Source organism: Cloeon dipterum, chromosome X (genome assembly GCF_949628265.1).
Source record: "Cloeon dipterum chromosome X, ieCloDipt1.1, whole genome shotgun sequence".
Classification (NCBI taxonomy): Eukaryota; Metazoa; Arthropoda; class Insecta; order Ephemeroptera; family Baetidae; genus Cloeon; species Cloeon dipterum.
The window spans coordinates 22,873,219-22,890,394 of record NC_088790.1 but is presented as its reverse complement, the minus strand read 5'-3'; the positions used below and the strand labels follow the sequence as shown (position 1 = coordinate 22,890,394).

Genomic DNA, 17,176 nt, shown 5'->3' with positions numbered 1-17,176 from the left:
GCAAGAAGTGCATTTTGCATTTCATTCGGGTTAATTCACATTGCGCATACTTGTTGCAAACGCTGCATGAGAGCTAATTAGTCTGCCGGCGAGCAGAATGCACACAGTCTGGCGGTTTCTGCTACAAATTTGATTGCACACCCTCGCCGAGTTGCACCCACTCGGTCGTGTCGAGGCCAACCGAGTAATAATTGTTGCCTGCTGGTTTTGCTGCTCTCGTGACATGATTAGAAGTGCATGCAACACTGCTCGCATGCTCGTATTAATTTCACTCAGTCAGAGTGCAACTACGAGGTAATTTTCAATTAAGCCACGTGGCTGCATTTGGTCACGAGATATGTAGAAGGGATATAAATTTTCACCTATTTTTAAAAATATCCGACTCAATTCCACGACAATAAAGTCTGTGTCGACAAGCTCGTAAGCCAATCTTGATTTTGTGTACTTCGATAGGCAGAGCTAATCTGGATTTTACTAATTACAATTATTTAAGTAATTTTAAAAGATCATTTGGGACTCAAATATTGCCACATTGCTTGTATCTCGTAACTTGAAATTGGCGCAATAACCAGATCAAACATTTTTTAATAGAGAGGATTTTAGCCTAACGTGGACAGGTGTCCAAAATCACAATGAAGATTATTTCAGAGCAATAATTATAAAATATTACATCGCGAAAAGCTACACAAAACCAATGAACATGCTTATTGCCAAAACGAATAACGTTAAAAATGAACTATTCTTCGCATTTTAAAATAAAATATAATAAAATGGTCAGATAAAAAAGTCACAGTGCTTGCAAATATCGCAGCCTTGCGTTTAATTGGCGTGGAAACAACTGTTCCCTCATTTCCAGAGCAAATTGTTTTTCTCACTCTGCTAAAAAAAAATCATTGAAGCTTTCATTGTCGCTTGCGAGCTGCCATTATTTCTGCCATTTTTCTCTCTCTGCTGTCGCCGCTGTGCGGGAAAGTTTTTTTATTTCGGGGAAAAAACAGCTCGCAGCAGCGGACAATGATTCAATCTCGAGCTCCGGCGTAATTAATAATTCACAAGAGTCAGTCGGGCGAAACAAAAGCCGCTCGGGCCGGTAATTATACCGCGTTTACGTACGGACGCCGAGCCAGGAGTCTGTGAAGCCAGGTGGACGCGCGCGCGGCCCAGTTGCATACAAAGAAGCCCCTTTGTTATTTGGCAGCGACGAACGGCCAAATAACGATTTCAATGGCTTTCCCGCGTGACTCTGAATTATTCAAATTTGAACGCGCGTGAGCCGTGTATGTGTGTGTGTGTGTGTGTGTGTGTGTGTGTGCACAAACGAATAACGGAGGATGTGCGCGTTGCATGCCAAGCAGGAGCACGTCACTGAAAGGGCCGAATGCGATACAGCGCCACCTTCACAGAATAAATAGCTCTCCTCCCAGTCAAAGCGTCGAATTCTGTGAGCCTGCATTGAAAGCGACATATCCGCCATATCCGCAGCAGTTCTAAACTTTACTTGGAATCGTGGCTGACTTCAAAGACCAACATATTGTAATTGCTCCAGTGCTTTATACGAATTCTAGTAATGCTACTTCAGTTTTGAAGTGTGCGTGGCTTAAACATATTTTTCATAGAAATGGAAGCATTCCCGATCAACCAGCAAACAATAAGCGATGAAACCATACAAAACGACAAAACGAGCTGTTTAAAGACACAAAAATATGCTGGCTGTAGCGCAAGTCCACCAGTTTGGCATTTTCGTTGCTTTTGTGGCTTCTAAAAAGGACTGTTATTTTACCACAAAATTGCATAATACTTTTCTTCTCAGTGGGGGCCAGATTCGTGCGCTGCGCAGATATGGCGTCCGGTGGAGTATGGCGCTAAAAACGGTCACGTAAAAATGCGCGTTTTGTTTCCCACATTCAGACGCCATCTTGGATCTGCGCAGTGGGAACCAATTTTATCGCACATCTGGCCCCCACCGATTCTTCTCAAATCATGTCTGATCGTAACTTTTCTCCTCTAACGATGTCTGTTAGTCTAGTCAGAACAAATTAAAAATTATCTTCTTGCTTAGGCTCCAGTTAGTAGGGGATTTTAGAAAGGCGTGTAGGGGTTGCGGAGCCGAGCTCCCACTCCTTTTTCACTTTTGGTCTAGGGTATTGCTAATGTTATTAATGATTGTTAGACGATATTTGTTAGAAATTCGTTTTAGCAACAGAGAGAGATTTTGAATTTAAATTAGTTTTCGCCGGAAACCCGAGCCAACAAGACGCATCTTAAGAGTTCCGAGCGTTTAATTGAGAAGGACCCGGCTCATTCTGTTAGATTTAGTCGCTAAGTGACTGTCTTATTAAAGAGAAGAATTGTTCAAGATCCCGCAAGGTTTATTTTCCACCTCCTAACCCCCAAAGGTGTTTTACAGAAAAGATGATTAATTTTAGACGATTTTAGGCTCCATTCAAATTGTTCAAGACTGTTTTACCCGTTTTTCCTTCTTTACTACCTGATGAGTATCGAGCTAAAGTAACCAGAAAGTAAATTTTAAAACTGAGCTGTCTTATTCCAGGCCCTTTTATTTTCCCTCTGTTGGAGGAGTGCGGTATCGGTTGGCTTAGCCGACTAACAGCCACGATGCCGGTCAGTCGGTTGGTTGGTCTGCCCCAGACTTATTTGCGGTGGCAGAAAAATTCGAGAGTGCGGCGGGCCACGCTGCTTATTTCGCTCTAGCCAGCGAAACTAACCATCTGACCGCACGCGTCCACATAATCGCCGGCCGAATCGGTCCAATTAATCACGTGCCTGCTCGCCGCTGCCTTCGATTTCGGGATGACTGATGGCAGTTTTTTTTCACGTGAGCCATTACGTTCACCCGGCGAAATCCTGCAACAATCCGACTGAAAAATTGCGCGTGCTTAAAGGACACGTGAGGGGCGGAAACTAATCTGACGCCGAGGAAAATCTGCATCGACAAATGGCGTTCGAGTGGCATATCGAGTGGGTGGATTTGAAATTGCAAAGCTGCTCACAATCAGAAAATCGATGCCGTCTCCTATAATTGCTTCTAACAGTTAGATTTTTAACCTGTTCGTGTCTTCTCTAATTAGATTGAGCGCGGAGGAAGATAAAAAGGAGAAGAGCTAAAGTGGAACAAAAGCAGACTCAAATTATTCTCACGAACGACACAAAAAAGTAAACAACTTTCTGGTTCATTATGACTAAATTGCAGGAGCAGTTGAGCAACAAAAGTAAACTCTTTTTTTAATTTCGGACGAGCTCGGAGGTGGGAAGAAAGGAAGTTTTGTGCAGGCAAAAGGCAGTGTTTCTCTTTCGGCTGAAAGAAGAAGCTAACGCAAAGTCGTCTCTTCGCGGACTATAATTCATGCCTAACGAGTCGGAGCGGTATATACGCGTGGCGGCGGCTTGTCAAGCCATATATTCAACATCATGGCCGATGTCATTATGCTGATGAGGCAGCTGACTTTGAGCAGAGAGACGGTCCTCGCCCTTTGTCTGCAGCCTCTCACTGCAACGCTGCTGACACTTTCTCTCGAGTAGTCAATTCGGCAATGGTTATTTCTTCTGAAAGAAAGTGTACCACTTTTCCCTCTTTACTAACAACTGCAGTTCATTTGCATTTTTTTTTTAATTTTTGGCTGAGAAACTAACTTTGAGTCCCTATAAAATAGGCAATTCTTGGAATTTCAAGCTGAAATTGTCAAGTCTACTAGGGCAACACGTACCCCCACCATTTTTCATCAATTTCTGAAGCCTCATGCCAAGGGTGGTGCCACTAATATTTTCATTTTTAGAAGGCAATGTATATACGCAGAAAAAATCAGGCAAGTTTCATGATAAAAATAAATTAAATTTTATGATATTTTTGTAAATACATTTTTTTATCTCCGGAGGCAACACAGCGCGGCGACATTCACTGAGCATTAAGGAAGTTCAGTTTGGACGTGGGAGCGGGCACGTGTGGGCGTTCGATAATTCGGCCAGGCAAAAAAGTGTCGTCTCCAGCTGCTGAGAATGTGCAAAATGCAGTGACTTATCCCTTTCCTAAACGGCCGGGGACCGAGCTGAAGAAAAAAAACTTCCTGCCCGCCCGGACGGAGCAGCGCGAAAAAGATTTTCTCGCGGTTGGAGAGAAAGAGAAGGAAAGGAGGCGTGATCGGCAAACTTTTCACACAGAATTGATCGTGGAGCATTACTTAAGCGGAATTTTGCGTGCCACGCAGCAGGCTTATCCCGGGCAGAGGGCTGGTCACTTGCATTAGCGGAGACACCTTTTCTCCGGTGCGCGTGTTCAGCAATCTCTCTCAAGACTGACAGCTTTTCTGCTTCTCTCTTTATTTTCCTCCGCTCGAGCAAGCAGCAGCAGTCCTCTCTAAAAATTGATTTTCACTCCTCTTACAAGTAGTAATAATGTGCTGTAAAGGTTTATTCAACGGAATGTGCGGAGAAGAGACGCAACTCTAACCAACTCTGCTGCTTTCCATGAAAAGTCTGCCTCTTTACCTTTCAGAGAGCCTCGGACTGAAATGGGATTGCGATTCGCCAGTCCCTGCGAAAAATTGCGTTTCATTTGCGCTTCCGTCCTGAGACGAGACTTGCAGACCCTTTCCGCGTCTCAACGTGCATCCAGGTATAAATTAATGTTTGCGCACATCCGCACCGTTACCTTAAGTAATAATCTGCCCAAAGAAAGTTCCCTGCCTCTATTTCTGTCTCACGTCAGTCAGTCAGTCACTCCGTTCCGAGAACACCAAGTCAACCAGCAGGGCAAGGGTTTGTCTGACAGGAAATTAAAGGCTGAAATGAAATCCCACGCTCAGCCAGCGAGTAAATTTCTTTGAAGTTGCTCCAGTGATGGGAAAATAGGCCCTCGAACTAGCTGCACGTTATCGTCAGACTTGTTATTACTTCCCAGCAATCGAGATTGAAACACACCTGACCAACTTCAGATATTTCCTGGGAAACGAATCAAAACAACCTCAGACTGCCAGTTCCATTGCAAAGTCAGGAAAGGGTTGTTTTTATGTGCAGCCTATAACGAAATAGAAACCCTTATGGATGTTCTAATTTCCCGTTATTTGAATTTGAGTTTATTTCAGGAATATAATAACTCCTGAACTTGATGTAATGAAAAAACATGCTCGCAATTAATTTTTGAGGTCAACTCTTTCTACGTTACAGAAAATGAAAAATTTTCCAAATCGTTTTCCTTTTTTTCTTATGATCCATATTGTGAATTTTAAAATAAATATTTACTGACAATTCAATCATACCAAATTAAAAATCTTTCTCTTAGTAAGCTTTCAGTTAAAATAAGTATTTTTTTAAATATTTTCTAACTGAAAATACAGAGATGATCAGCTTTGGCCATCACATTCAACGTTCAAGATCCCAGGGATGGCCATGTTTGTATTTCTTAAAACTCACAGGATTTGAAAGCATTTCGGCTCTATTTATATTATTCGTGGCTTGACGGGAAATCAAATCTAAAAACAATTATATAAACTCGTCAATTTGCGGCACGTGCGAATCTGATTCAGCAAAATTCAACCGTGTGAACGACCAAAAGATTATTGCAACTAAAGCAGAATTGAACATTCGATAAAATAGACAAAGATCAGGTAGATTTATGGCCGCTCGTGACGTGCTGAAAAATCTCTGCAATTCGTTGCTGCTCTGATTCGCTCACGGCAAATCCAATTAGAAAAACCATTTCAATGCTACACGAAATTTAAATGAGCTTTTTCGCTCGACGCCTGCACGCGCACCATTTTGAACACCGCACTTCGTAGCACTGCGAGGCTGTTCTTTTCAATTTGGGACATGTTTAAATGGGTCTGTCACTGCAAGCTTGACACTCTATTCGGTGTAAAGCAGATTGCGAATGCTGAGCTGAGAAAAATCGGTTGATTACTTTATAAATTTTAGCGTGGGAAAAGCTCATGAGGGAAATTCTATTGATTTAAAGCAAATTTAATCAACTAAAACTTGGCATTGACAGGTAAAAAATTGCGTTTCCTTCCTTTAGAAGAACGGCCCTCTTGAATCTTTTTGGTGCTTTCAGTTGATCTTTTTTCTATCTGCAACAGAATAAACCGAAAACGAATTACACATCATTTATTGAAAGAAAAAACCACAAATTAATTTTGAAAATATTTTGCGTGCTCTTGATTGGTCTTCTTCTGAATTTGCTAAAAGGTTTTGTACATAAAATATAATTTCCAGGGTAAATTCACATTTTGCTCATTTTAATTAAAGAAAATATTGATTTTCTCTTTAGTGGAAGGACCCATATATCTTTTGACAAACATTTTGCTGCTGTAAAGGCCCTTAGGCGAGCGGTATAGCTCCAAAAATAGGTGGCTCTCAGAGAGTGCTTTTATTAGAACGAAATCAGCCGCAAGTTCAGCGATCTTTGTCCTAGCGCTAAATTTCCCTTTGAAGCGGATCGGCAAAAATTGAATCAAGGCTGGAAGAGAAAAGCGGGTTCAAAGTGGAGCATTTCGTTTCACGCTCGCCAAAATATGGTGGTGTTTGTTTCTCCTGCCGTCCAGTCTTGCAAAAGGGCAGATTGCATCAAATTCGTGAAAAGGGTAGTTCTCTGCTCAGGCTGACAAGTCGCGTCCAACAGGAACGGAAAATTATGACGAATCCATTTTGCCCGTTAGATATATGTATAAACAGTCGCGGCACTAAACGGCCGTAAATCCCGATTTGTGCTTCCAAAGTCGATTCGCAAACTAGGCGATAGCAGTTTAACGAGGCCTCGCCCCTGAGTATGCACGCGCATATTTGCGACGAGGGTGCGAATGGAGATATCAGCACGCAGATAAATTTCGGCTGCACACACACATACACATACACAAACTGCTCGGGCTCAACCGAGTGCTTAAAGCGTTTTACGAGGCGCGCGGTTTGGCTTTGCCAACAGTTTAGCTTTCAGAAAGGGGCTCGTAAAGGAGCAGTCGTTATTTGCCGTGTGCACGCGCCACCGCCGCATTTGCATCTCGCGCAATCAGAATAAAATCCAGGCCGCTGCGCGTCAAAACGTGCCGAGAGAAAATAACGCGAGAAGGGCTAGTCGGTTTTGCTATTTGCCCTATGTGCAAAAATACGCCTCTGGTTTCCGACCGAAAATTGTCTAGTTTCTTCCATGGTCTTCCAAAATATCACAATAATCACACTGTCAGACAGAGAATCGTTTATTTTTATCTGATCAGTGGTTAGTTCAACGCGAAGGAAAAATAAGTTTAGAGATCAGCAGTTATTGCAGTTCTTTAGGACATTAAAAAGTTATAGCCAGAGCTCATGTATCCAGAATGCCAAAAAGGAACCACCCAAAACCATCGATGGTATACATTCTTATCAAATAATGTCTACAAACTAAAATTCACCTAAATTAAACAAAATGTGCATTTTAATTTTGTTTTAATTGCTTTATGATTTGTTTAGCAACATATATATGGATAAAATTGTTGAATTTAAAATTGTAGGCAGGCAGCTGAACGCTGAACTCCACGAGTTAAATTGAAAACACCTTTTTTTATTTGGATTGATTTTTTTGCGTCTCTTCTCTGGAACAGAATTGCGTAAAAATATGCAGAAAAACTTTTCTATTCAGAGTTTTTGCAGAGAAAAATGTGAAATGTCGGGTCTTGATTGCACAAACGACAGCTAGGCTGGGAAAATCAGTTAATTGCATCCAGGCCTTCGGTGCCAGCGCTTGGCGCAGAATTTATTCTACGCCGACGCCACCGCCGCGTGAAATGCACTTGCATAATTCAATTTCCAGCACGCCGCTGTCCATTTGCATATTTATTCAATGTGCATTTAAATGGAGAGCTGCTCGTCTCGCAGCCCTCACACTCTAATGATCCGCCTCCGCCACTGCCGCCGTCGGCCGCTAAATAAGCAAAATACATATTTATGCCGTGGCGTTTCTAGAACCTCAGGGTTGGGATAAAAGTCTTTTCAAATGACATCAACACGGCGAGGTTATTTTTTATAGAATATAAGTAAAAGGAATCTCTCATAAAAAATTTTGTAATTTAAATTGACTAGAAGTTTCATTAAAATACTGATCTTGAATGAAACTTTTTTCAGATTAACTGAGAATGGTATTTTTAATATAGTTATATGATCTTATGACGGATTGGAATTCTGGACTTCTCATTCGAAGCGACAAAGCATCATCTTTGTTGCTCTACATTAGTTTCGGCTTCTGTATATGAAGCCATAATTGATGACAAAAATTCAAATTCATAATGAAAGGACCTGGCAATAATTATTCAACCAAATTATTATATACATGATATTTTTAGTGATAGATCATTGAGATCGGAGTAAAAAAGAAAATTTAAATATACATCACCTCCAGAGATTCTAGGGATGTTGTTACTTTGATGCCTAATAAAAGATGAATCAGGAAAGCTGGATTTAAAATAAACATTTCCCAAAACACTGACAATTAATATTGCCTGTGCTCGAAATTTGGGTGTTTATTCGCTTTTAGGTGTTCGGTTGGTCTGACACTCAAACGAGGATTATCGGAGGAAAAAGCAAATCGACCAAAATTTGCAGCTCTCATGTTAATTATCATTTAACGGCAATGTCGTTCAGTTTCATTCGGTTTGATAAGCAAACAAGGGTGCTTTTTGCTTTATTGATTGCAAAATGATCAGCGTCACACGCGTTCATTATATAATAACTTGGATGAGGGCGATATTTGCACACGCGGGCGCCGAAAATAGCGCATGCGAGGTTATTTCTGGTTCCACCCGCCCGCGCTTTTCCAATATTGACTCTGCGAAATTATCTGCAGGCAAATTGTACCCCTTTCGCGGTGTAATGATCCGCCGGGCCGGAATCTCTGGGGTTGCCACTCAACTTTCAAGAATAACCGCCGCCGACAACGACGGTGCTTGCACGGCGGGCGTGGCGGAAAACATACATTCCTCTCGAAGAAAACTCTCGCCGAAATTGAATATTCATACGGTTGCGGAGCGGAGAAGGGTTCGGTTTGGCCCTTTCGCTGGCGCGCGCGTTTGTGCTTTTGCCGGGGCGGGCGGACTGCAGAATTTATTATTGTACTCATCGAGCACGCATCTCAAGAAGAAACTTTTGGTGTGGAAGATCGTATTTAAATTTTATTCCGGTGCGCGGCGCGCACTACATAAATACATATACATTTTTCCTAGCCTGGCCGTCTCAGCAGAACGGAGTTTCTTTCTTTCTTTTTTTTTTGCTGCTTCGGCACGAAAAAACTGTTTTGTGCCCGAGCGTATTACTCCCAAGAAAAAAGGAAAACAGCAAGCAGGGTTGGGCAATAACTTGGTTTCTTCTTTTCTGCTCGAGTCGTGTGTTGTTGTTACAATATCTGGACGCCTCATCGCGAAAATGACATTTTCACACTTTGCTGAGAAAAGAGAGGCGATGGCGATGACGATGACGGCATGTGAGGAGAGCGGAGAAAAGGTCAAAAGGCATAACGCAATATGCAAATGCACTTCCGAATACAAAAGAAACAAAGACTGCTGAGGAAAACACTTTTTAAAAGCCATTAGCGCAGTTTATACTGCCATTAAAAAAGTGTTCGCTATTCCACTTGATGACTCTGACACACTTTACTTATTGCACCAGCAAAATAACGATGCTTTTTCTTGTGCATTTTAAATATAAAAACACGAGAGAGAGGGAGAGAGAGATATAATATGCTACGCTTTGAAAATATAAAATAACAACTCCAACTTCCTGCGTTGCTGCCACAATGATGACAGGCAGTTACAATAATGGTGAACAATTGAAAACCAGTTTCCGCAAGAGCAGGTTTCATATTAAAATAAATTACATCGAGCAGAGAAAAACTGATGCACTACACAATAATTAAAAGAACAGTGTAGTCCTGTTAATTGTTTCTGTCAAGCTGAGAAAAGGCCTCCTGGTGTTTTTCAGCTTAAGTTTGGGTTCGGATTGAATGTGTGCAAAGAAATTGTGATTGTTTTTCTGCGTTAAAGCCATCCAATTCGCATGATTCGATAAATTAAAACGCACATTAACGCAATTTGATGACTCAAATTTGTCTACGATGTGGTCCATCTATTGGTTTAAAACTTATTTTATATAATTGATCATTTTATCATGGGAATTAAAAGCCTCCAATTATAGTGCCCATTTAAAATTGTATTGCAACGACACCTCTTTCCACCCCATTTTCGAAATTCTCTCAAGTAGAACTTCTTCCAGAAGACGCTCATAAAAGTAAATAAATTAAGGACGTATTTTCGATAGCGCGGCTGTAAGGGTGAAAATTAATTAATGTTCCTAGTTTCTGTCACAATTCTAGTTAAGATGAGTGAAAATTAACTTTTGAGATACTTCAAATTTGTGGTAGCGTTACAAAACAAACATTTACAATCTAAATTTAAATTTTTACTTAAAATCTAAAAAAAATATTTTAATTTATATTTTTGCACATCTCTATCGTGTGCAGATATACACTAAAACTATCAATTAGATTAGCTGTAGTGTCAATTAACAAGAAGCCACTGACAAAATGTTTGCGGCAACAATATTCTATTTTGGTCTGGCGTCAACGATAATTTCTAACCACCTCGGTTTCGCGCAAACGCATACTAACCCCAGAGGAAAAGTTTGTTCAATTCCTGCCCGTGTTATTTCCATTTCGAGCAAAGAGAACGGAAGAGCTCGCGGCCTGGCAGGTCAAATAAAGAGGCGCCGCTCATGCAGCTCAAAGGCTATTTGTTACGATTACTGCCCTAAAAGCCCCCATAATACTTGTATGCGCACACAAATAATGCCCGCCGAGAGAGAGAGAGAGAGAGAGAGAGAGAGAGAGAGAGAGAGAGAGACCTGTAATTTAGCTTGCGTGATTATTAATAAATCTCTTTGCGTACCGCCGTTATCTGCTGCTGCTCCTCCTTTTTATTTGCACCGAGATTTGGCGGGATGAAAAATCGTTGTCGCCGCGCTTTTCTCCTGCTGCGTCACGCTCAATTCTAACAAATATATAGTATTTTTCCTGGTGGCAAATAAAATGCGTTCTCGTTGTTCTTTTCGTTGCGAAAAAAATGAACGGCGAGAGCAACAGCCACCGTTTCTGTCGAGTCAATATGTGTGTAAAAGAGTCGTTTTTCGCAAACTCCAGACAGCGTTGCCACCGGCAGCTGGTGCGTAATACCGAATCAGCACTCGAAATTGCCATTTTTCTCTGCTTATTCGAGCAAAGCGTCGAGTGATCAATGAACTCATGTCACAAATTGTTTTCTGTTTTGCTAAATGAAAAACGTTGAATGGAATTCGTGATATAAAAAGTGTTACAAAGCAATTTGGATTTTTGCTAGTACAGTCCCTGTTGATGAAATTTATCAATTAAATTTATGCGTAATGTTTTTAAATATTTGTTGCTGTTCAAATCAGTGTAATACCAGAATTCTGTTGTCCATTCTTGTTGTTGAACAATTATTTATAAATTATTTCAACTGAACATCTGGATGTTATTTTGCCGAGAATTTATAGTTTATTATATTAAGTGGATCAAGAGACTTGAGTAGTGATTATTTTAAGAAACAAACAACTAAAAATTCTTATAGAGAATTAATCTATTTTGTTTACTTTTAGTAGATTTCAAAACATTGTACTGTGTGAAGAGCTGCATAAAAGCCACAATTATGCTTCGATACTTGCCAGACTTTTACAGGTTTCGATAAAATCGGCAATAATTTGAATGAATATTTGCACAGGAGACAAGATTTAAAATCTGTTTTTGATATCAGAATCGATTTTGACCTCAGATTCCGTCTGGTAAAGAAAAGCACTTGAAGGGAGCAATTTTGCCACTCAAGAGTCGAAAACAAAGAAGAAAAGTGTGATAAAAAGAGGCACGAAAAGCTTTCTACGAGCGCAAAAAACAAGAGCTCACGTGCTAGTCTTGCAACAACATTGGACGGGTGAGTGGGTGGGTGGTTTGCTTCGCCTACTCGACAGCCAACAGCCATTGTTGCTGGATTTGCAGGAATCAATTTGTCGGGGCTCAGCGGTGGTGGCAGGTGCGGGGAGGAAATGACGTGCACCTGCCGAAATGCGAAAGTATAAGTTTTGATGAGACTCACAAACTCTGAGTTGTCCCGCGGCCGTAATTCATGGGATTCGGAATAAATTGGAAGCTGATTGAGTCGGCCGAGTCGTTTTGCTCATTTCGCGCGTCACATGCATAAAATTAATCGATCTACGGCTAACATAATATTCTAATTCTGCACGCACCACGTGCGTCCGGTCAGTATAGCGTGCCGAAAGTTGATGACCGCCGAAGGGGTGTTCAATTCCAATTTGCATTGCAAATGTGATTGGGTTTAATCTCAGCGGCTCCGACACACAATTTTCGGTGAACTACACCAGAATATACATAGCTATTGAGTGCATGCTGGGATTTTGTTTTGTTTTAAAGTTTGGTAAAATGCCTGAGTATAAACACCACAAATATTTGCAGTAGTTTGAAAGTTGGATTCGTTTTTGTGGAGAAAGTGGTAACAAATTTTAAACCGTCAAAATCTAGATCATCCAATTCCTCGAAAATTTACAGTTTGTAGCTTTCGAGGAAAGTTCTCCTTTTAGAGGAAATTGGATAAAATTTAGTAGACGGTGCTCATCTCTTGAAAAGCATGCAAACTTAGGAGCCGCATTTCTCAGAAATTTACACACCATACCCCCCCAAAAACTCTTAGGCGCACTAGGGAATGTTCTGACGAATCAAATGGTATGCGCGTTTTGCTTTCATGAAGCTTAGAAGTCAAGATTTGACTGTTAAAATAGTTGCAAAATAAAAACACCGGGGATTTCAAGTTTCAAAATTGAATTTCTCAATAATAAAAGCGATCATAAGGGATCATTTGGAAATATTTGTGAGGGATTTAAACAAATGATATTTTTAAAAATTAGGCTGACATTGAAGATTCCATAAAACACCAAAATGGCTTAAAAATGGCCCGCAATTACCTTTTAATTTAATCTTTTACTCCGCTAGAGGAAATCAAAGTAGAACGCATTTATAAAATTGGACCAATAGCAAAGCGTTCCGAAGATTCCCAGCAAATTTTATCATTTTACGCAAATTCTCATCAGTGATAACCAATGGACAGTGTGAATTGAGTAAATTATGCTTTGAGATGAGCCATGAAAACTATCCTTATAATTAAGATTTGAGCTAATTGAAATTCAAAAATTATGCTAACCCTGCTTAAAACATGATTGTATTTTATGGAGATATATTAACATTTTGTTCTTGATTGTGTTTCAGCCAAGTTGGACGGCGTGAAAACTTACATGCGGATGCGTCGGGTGCCCAACCATCTGCAGGTGAAGGTGATCAAGTGGTTCGACTACCTCTGGCTTACCCAAAAGTGCTCAGATGAAGAAAAGGCCGTCAGTTGTCTTCCAGGTGAGTTTCCCCCTGCCGCGCTCAAATTACGCCGTGAATTATTGCATCCGCGATAAAGAACATTGATTGCCCGTGTGAAGTGTGTGTGCGCGCGCTTTCCTGTCCGACCAACTAGCAACTCCTTCCTTATCCTGCCTGACGTAAATGGAACTTTCCAAACACGACGGGGAGCAAAGAATGGCAGATAAATTAAGTCTGCGCGTCTAGTTTTTCCTCTCTCTTTGTACACAAAAGAACTTATCTGCGCGCTGTCCCTAATCCTTGCCCTTTCCCGGTTCAAATGGAACTCGGTCATAAAGCTAGAAATTACTTTTTTCCGGCGATGCATATGTTAAAACAAACACGGTTACAGCCCCTTCTGTGTTTGCGCCGTAAAATAAAAAGGGAGCGCGCGCGTCCCTCTGTGAGATAAATTGTACCGTATTTTGAGCACTGCAATTTGCTCGGTCGTGCGGCGAAGTTTTGCCCCGCAACTGGATTCAATTTTTTTCCCAGGCGAAGATTGCATTTTCAGGTGAAGTAAATATTTAAAGGCCGCCAGCAGCGACAGATTCAATAGGCCGACGGCTTTCAATTTGGGATGAAATCACTTTCATCCCCCTTATAGAGAGAGGCTGCTGGCGGGCGGGTTCGATAGGAAATCACATTTGGCCGGGCAGATTTCACGAGAGTGTCGCTAAATGGATACAAGCGCGTGTACATAAAAGTTATGATCCGGCGGAGGTCAGCAAAAAGCAGGCCTTCGCAGCGAATGAAAAGTAAATAAGGGCGGCTGGATTGTAAAAAGTCTCTGGTGGGTATTCTGCACCTCCAGAGATGTGTAGAAGCAGCAGTGGGAAAAATAAAAAGATGTGTGTGTGTGTGCTTGCTACTCGGCCCGACGGAGCGAGCGCTACCCCCGCCCGCCACCCCCGCGCCCGCAACAGCCCGGTGGATCTTCCTCATTCACTGCCAAAAATAGCACGTCGCGTGAAGGGGAGGACGGAAAGAAAGAGGTGGTTGTTACACACACGTGAGAGAGCTGCAAAAGCAGTCTGCGCGCCACCAAAATGAACGGCTGAATTATTAACGCGGCACACACCTGCCAGCAACGTTTGCGGATGCCGGCTACTTTCCTCTGCACAAACATTTTGAGCTTTGTCCCCTCGCTCGCAAGGCCGACGGACCGGCCCGGCTCTGCTGCTTGCCAAAACGCACCTGGATAAAGGATGTTGCCAAATGTTACTCGCAACAACTGCAACTGGAAATTGTATATAAATATTTTTTTTATATTTTTCAAAGAATAGAATTTTTGAAAACAATTCTACGTGGTCAAATTGCAAACATTTCAAGCACAACAAAATCATTAATAAATATGCGCATCTTCTTAATTAATCGATTACAAGATCTATTTTATCACAAAATTAACAAATTTAACAATATTGGATTACCCGAATCCGGGTCTTTAATAATTACAATTCTGCCTCTGTATCTTCTCATCGCACGGAATTTCTTATCTGGAGTGAGTGCTTGACACGAATAGGTGGAAAGGGTCAGTGAATCGCACAATGAACACTGCCGTCTACCGATTCGGGAGAACTATACTTAGGCCATGTAAGTGGAAGGGACCGCCACAGTTTGATCTTTTTTGAGATTTTTTCGCCAAATCACAGAAACGGAGCCACAATATCTTTTTATCAGTTCTGAAATTTTACCTGAAAATGTGCTAATTGCAATTTTACCGGTCAAAGTTTAAAAGATGAAATAGTTTCGTAGATAAAATATGTATCAATCGATCCGTCTCGTCAAATAGAGCCACCTAAAAAAGGATTACAATTGAACGAAATTTAAGTTTCCATCTAGGATTTGTTTCCTGGTGATCACAATTGCCACTGACATCATTAAAAATTCAATGATTATTCTCCGCCACAACTTTACTATTTTCAACAAGCAAATAAAGTAATTTTTAAAAACATTTGTTGCCATTGCAAGAAATAGTTAGAGCATTCTTGTGAGAACAACAAAAAAGATGGCGAAATACGCGGCATTCAATGAAAATCATCCAATCGTGCTCCCGGCGAGAAAACTGTTCTCTTGCGAAAATTCTAAAGCCCAAAATTCCATCCTCTATTCGACGCTATCAAAGAATAAAAATATTCCTTTATTCATGTTTTCCGCGTTGTGACTAAACGCAAACATAGAAAAGCTCAGCACAGTTAATTCAAATCAACGAATTTTCCTCTTGAGTTCTGCCCATTGAAAGCCACAACCACTGCAACGGTCTAAAAGTTTCTTTGAATGTGCTAATACGAGCACATTTCCAACTCTAATCTCTAGAGCGAAATTAATTACAGCCCATAAAAAGCGAGTACAATTTCAATGGATGCAAACGCAAATTCAATTGCACGCAGCAAATTAATTTGCGAGTAGCTAGCAAACGAGAGCAGGGCAGCGGGAAATAATCCTCTTTGCTCGGCCAGCCGGTCGGTGGCTCGCTCGCTCGCTCGCATGGTCGAGGCGAGGGATGAGTGCGGAGCAAGGGCCGTTCCCTTCATCCCTTGAATTCCAGATTAAACAGCAGCAGGCGCAGACTTTTGTTTCTGGGCGGCCATAAATTTGCCCGATCGCATTCACCTTTTCCTCACGGCCGCCTCTTCATAAATAAATACGCCTCCCATGATTTTATTTACTCACACACGCACCGCGTCCACGCCAGCAGCACCGGGCGGAAATTTATCACGCCTCCGACGGCATTTCAATTGGCGCTCGCCCGAGGAATTAAACTCTCCACCCTTTTCATACGGTACTTTTTTCTGCAGTTGAGGATGAATAATGGCACGCTTCTTCTTCTTTGACAGTTCTAAATAATGGGAAATAAATATTTGTCCTCACCGCTCACGTGTGCAAATAATCATCGATATTCGTGCAAATTTTTATTTCCTATCAGTCCTATCTATGAATGTCGTCATGATAGGAAATGAAATATTTCAAAAGGAAGATTTAAAATACATAAACTAACCTAGTGATTTCTTTGAAATTTATATTGAATTGAAGAAGATGTGTAAGCACAAAGATGAAACAACGGGGTGATGTACTTTATCCGAAAATTGTCCGAAATTGGTCATCTGCTGGAATTAATTCGAAATGGAATTGGTCTGAAAAGGTTTATGCATATCGGAAATTGTCAGAAAATATCTGAAAGGTATTAAAGATTGTGCTTGAAACTTTTTTATTTCCTCATATCAGAAAACCGTTTTTGGTCTGACGGAAAAAAATCTTCAAATGAGTTGTATTCTATCAAAATATGAAATAGCATTTTCATGTGTCAGTCCAGCAGCCAATTGAGTTCAACCTAATTCAGAATCAGTTTCGTGGAGCTGGTCGTTTTATTGCTGTCTTTTGTACTTCTTGAGGTTGATCATATAGAGCTTCTCTCGCAGGATTGAAAGTATTCTTGCATGTCCATTCAAGAAAACCTTTAATTGAGGTTTCCCCTGTACCCTTCATCAAGTATTTTTTCGTAAATCGCAAGCTCTTTAGATCAAGAACACGATTCAGGGCAGTAATTCTCATTGAATCTAAAAATGTATATATGGTGATTTTCAAATGTACTAAACATTAACGTTTTTTCTTATTTATACCTATAAATCGCCAGCAGGTTGGGTGTGGTACCTTTAAAATTTTCGGAAAATTTCCATTCCGGACAAAGTCTTGTCATCCGGGCCATTTCCAATTAGTTCGGAA

At 41.0% G+C, this 17,176-nt stretch overlaps 1 protein-coding gene across 2 annotated transcripts in view; it reads left to right on the top strand.

The window, feature by feature from the left end:
* The window catches only part of LOC135945736 (potassium voltage-gated channel subfamily H member 3), a 150,472-nt gene that overhangs the window by 105,906 nt on the left and 27,390 nt on the right, over window positions 1–17,176 (top strand). For both annotated transcript variants that reach the window (XM_065493588.1, XM_065493589.1), the window contains exon 5: window positions 13,313–13,453. In XM_065493588.1, coding sequence (XP_065349660.1) covers window positions 13,313–13,453 — 141 coding nt within the window. The remainder of the gene's footprint in view (window positions 1–13,312; window positions 13,454–17,176) is intronic.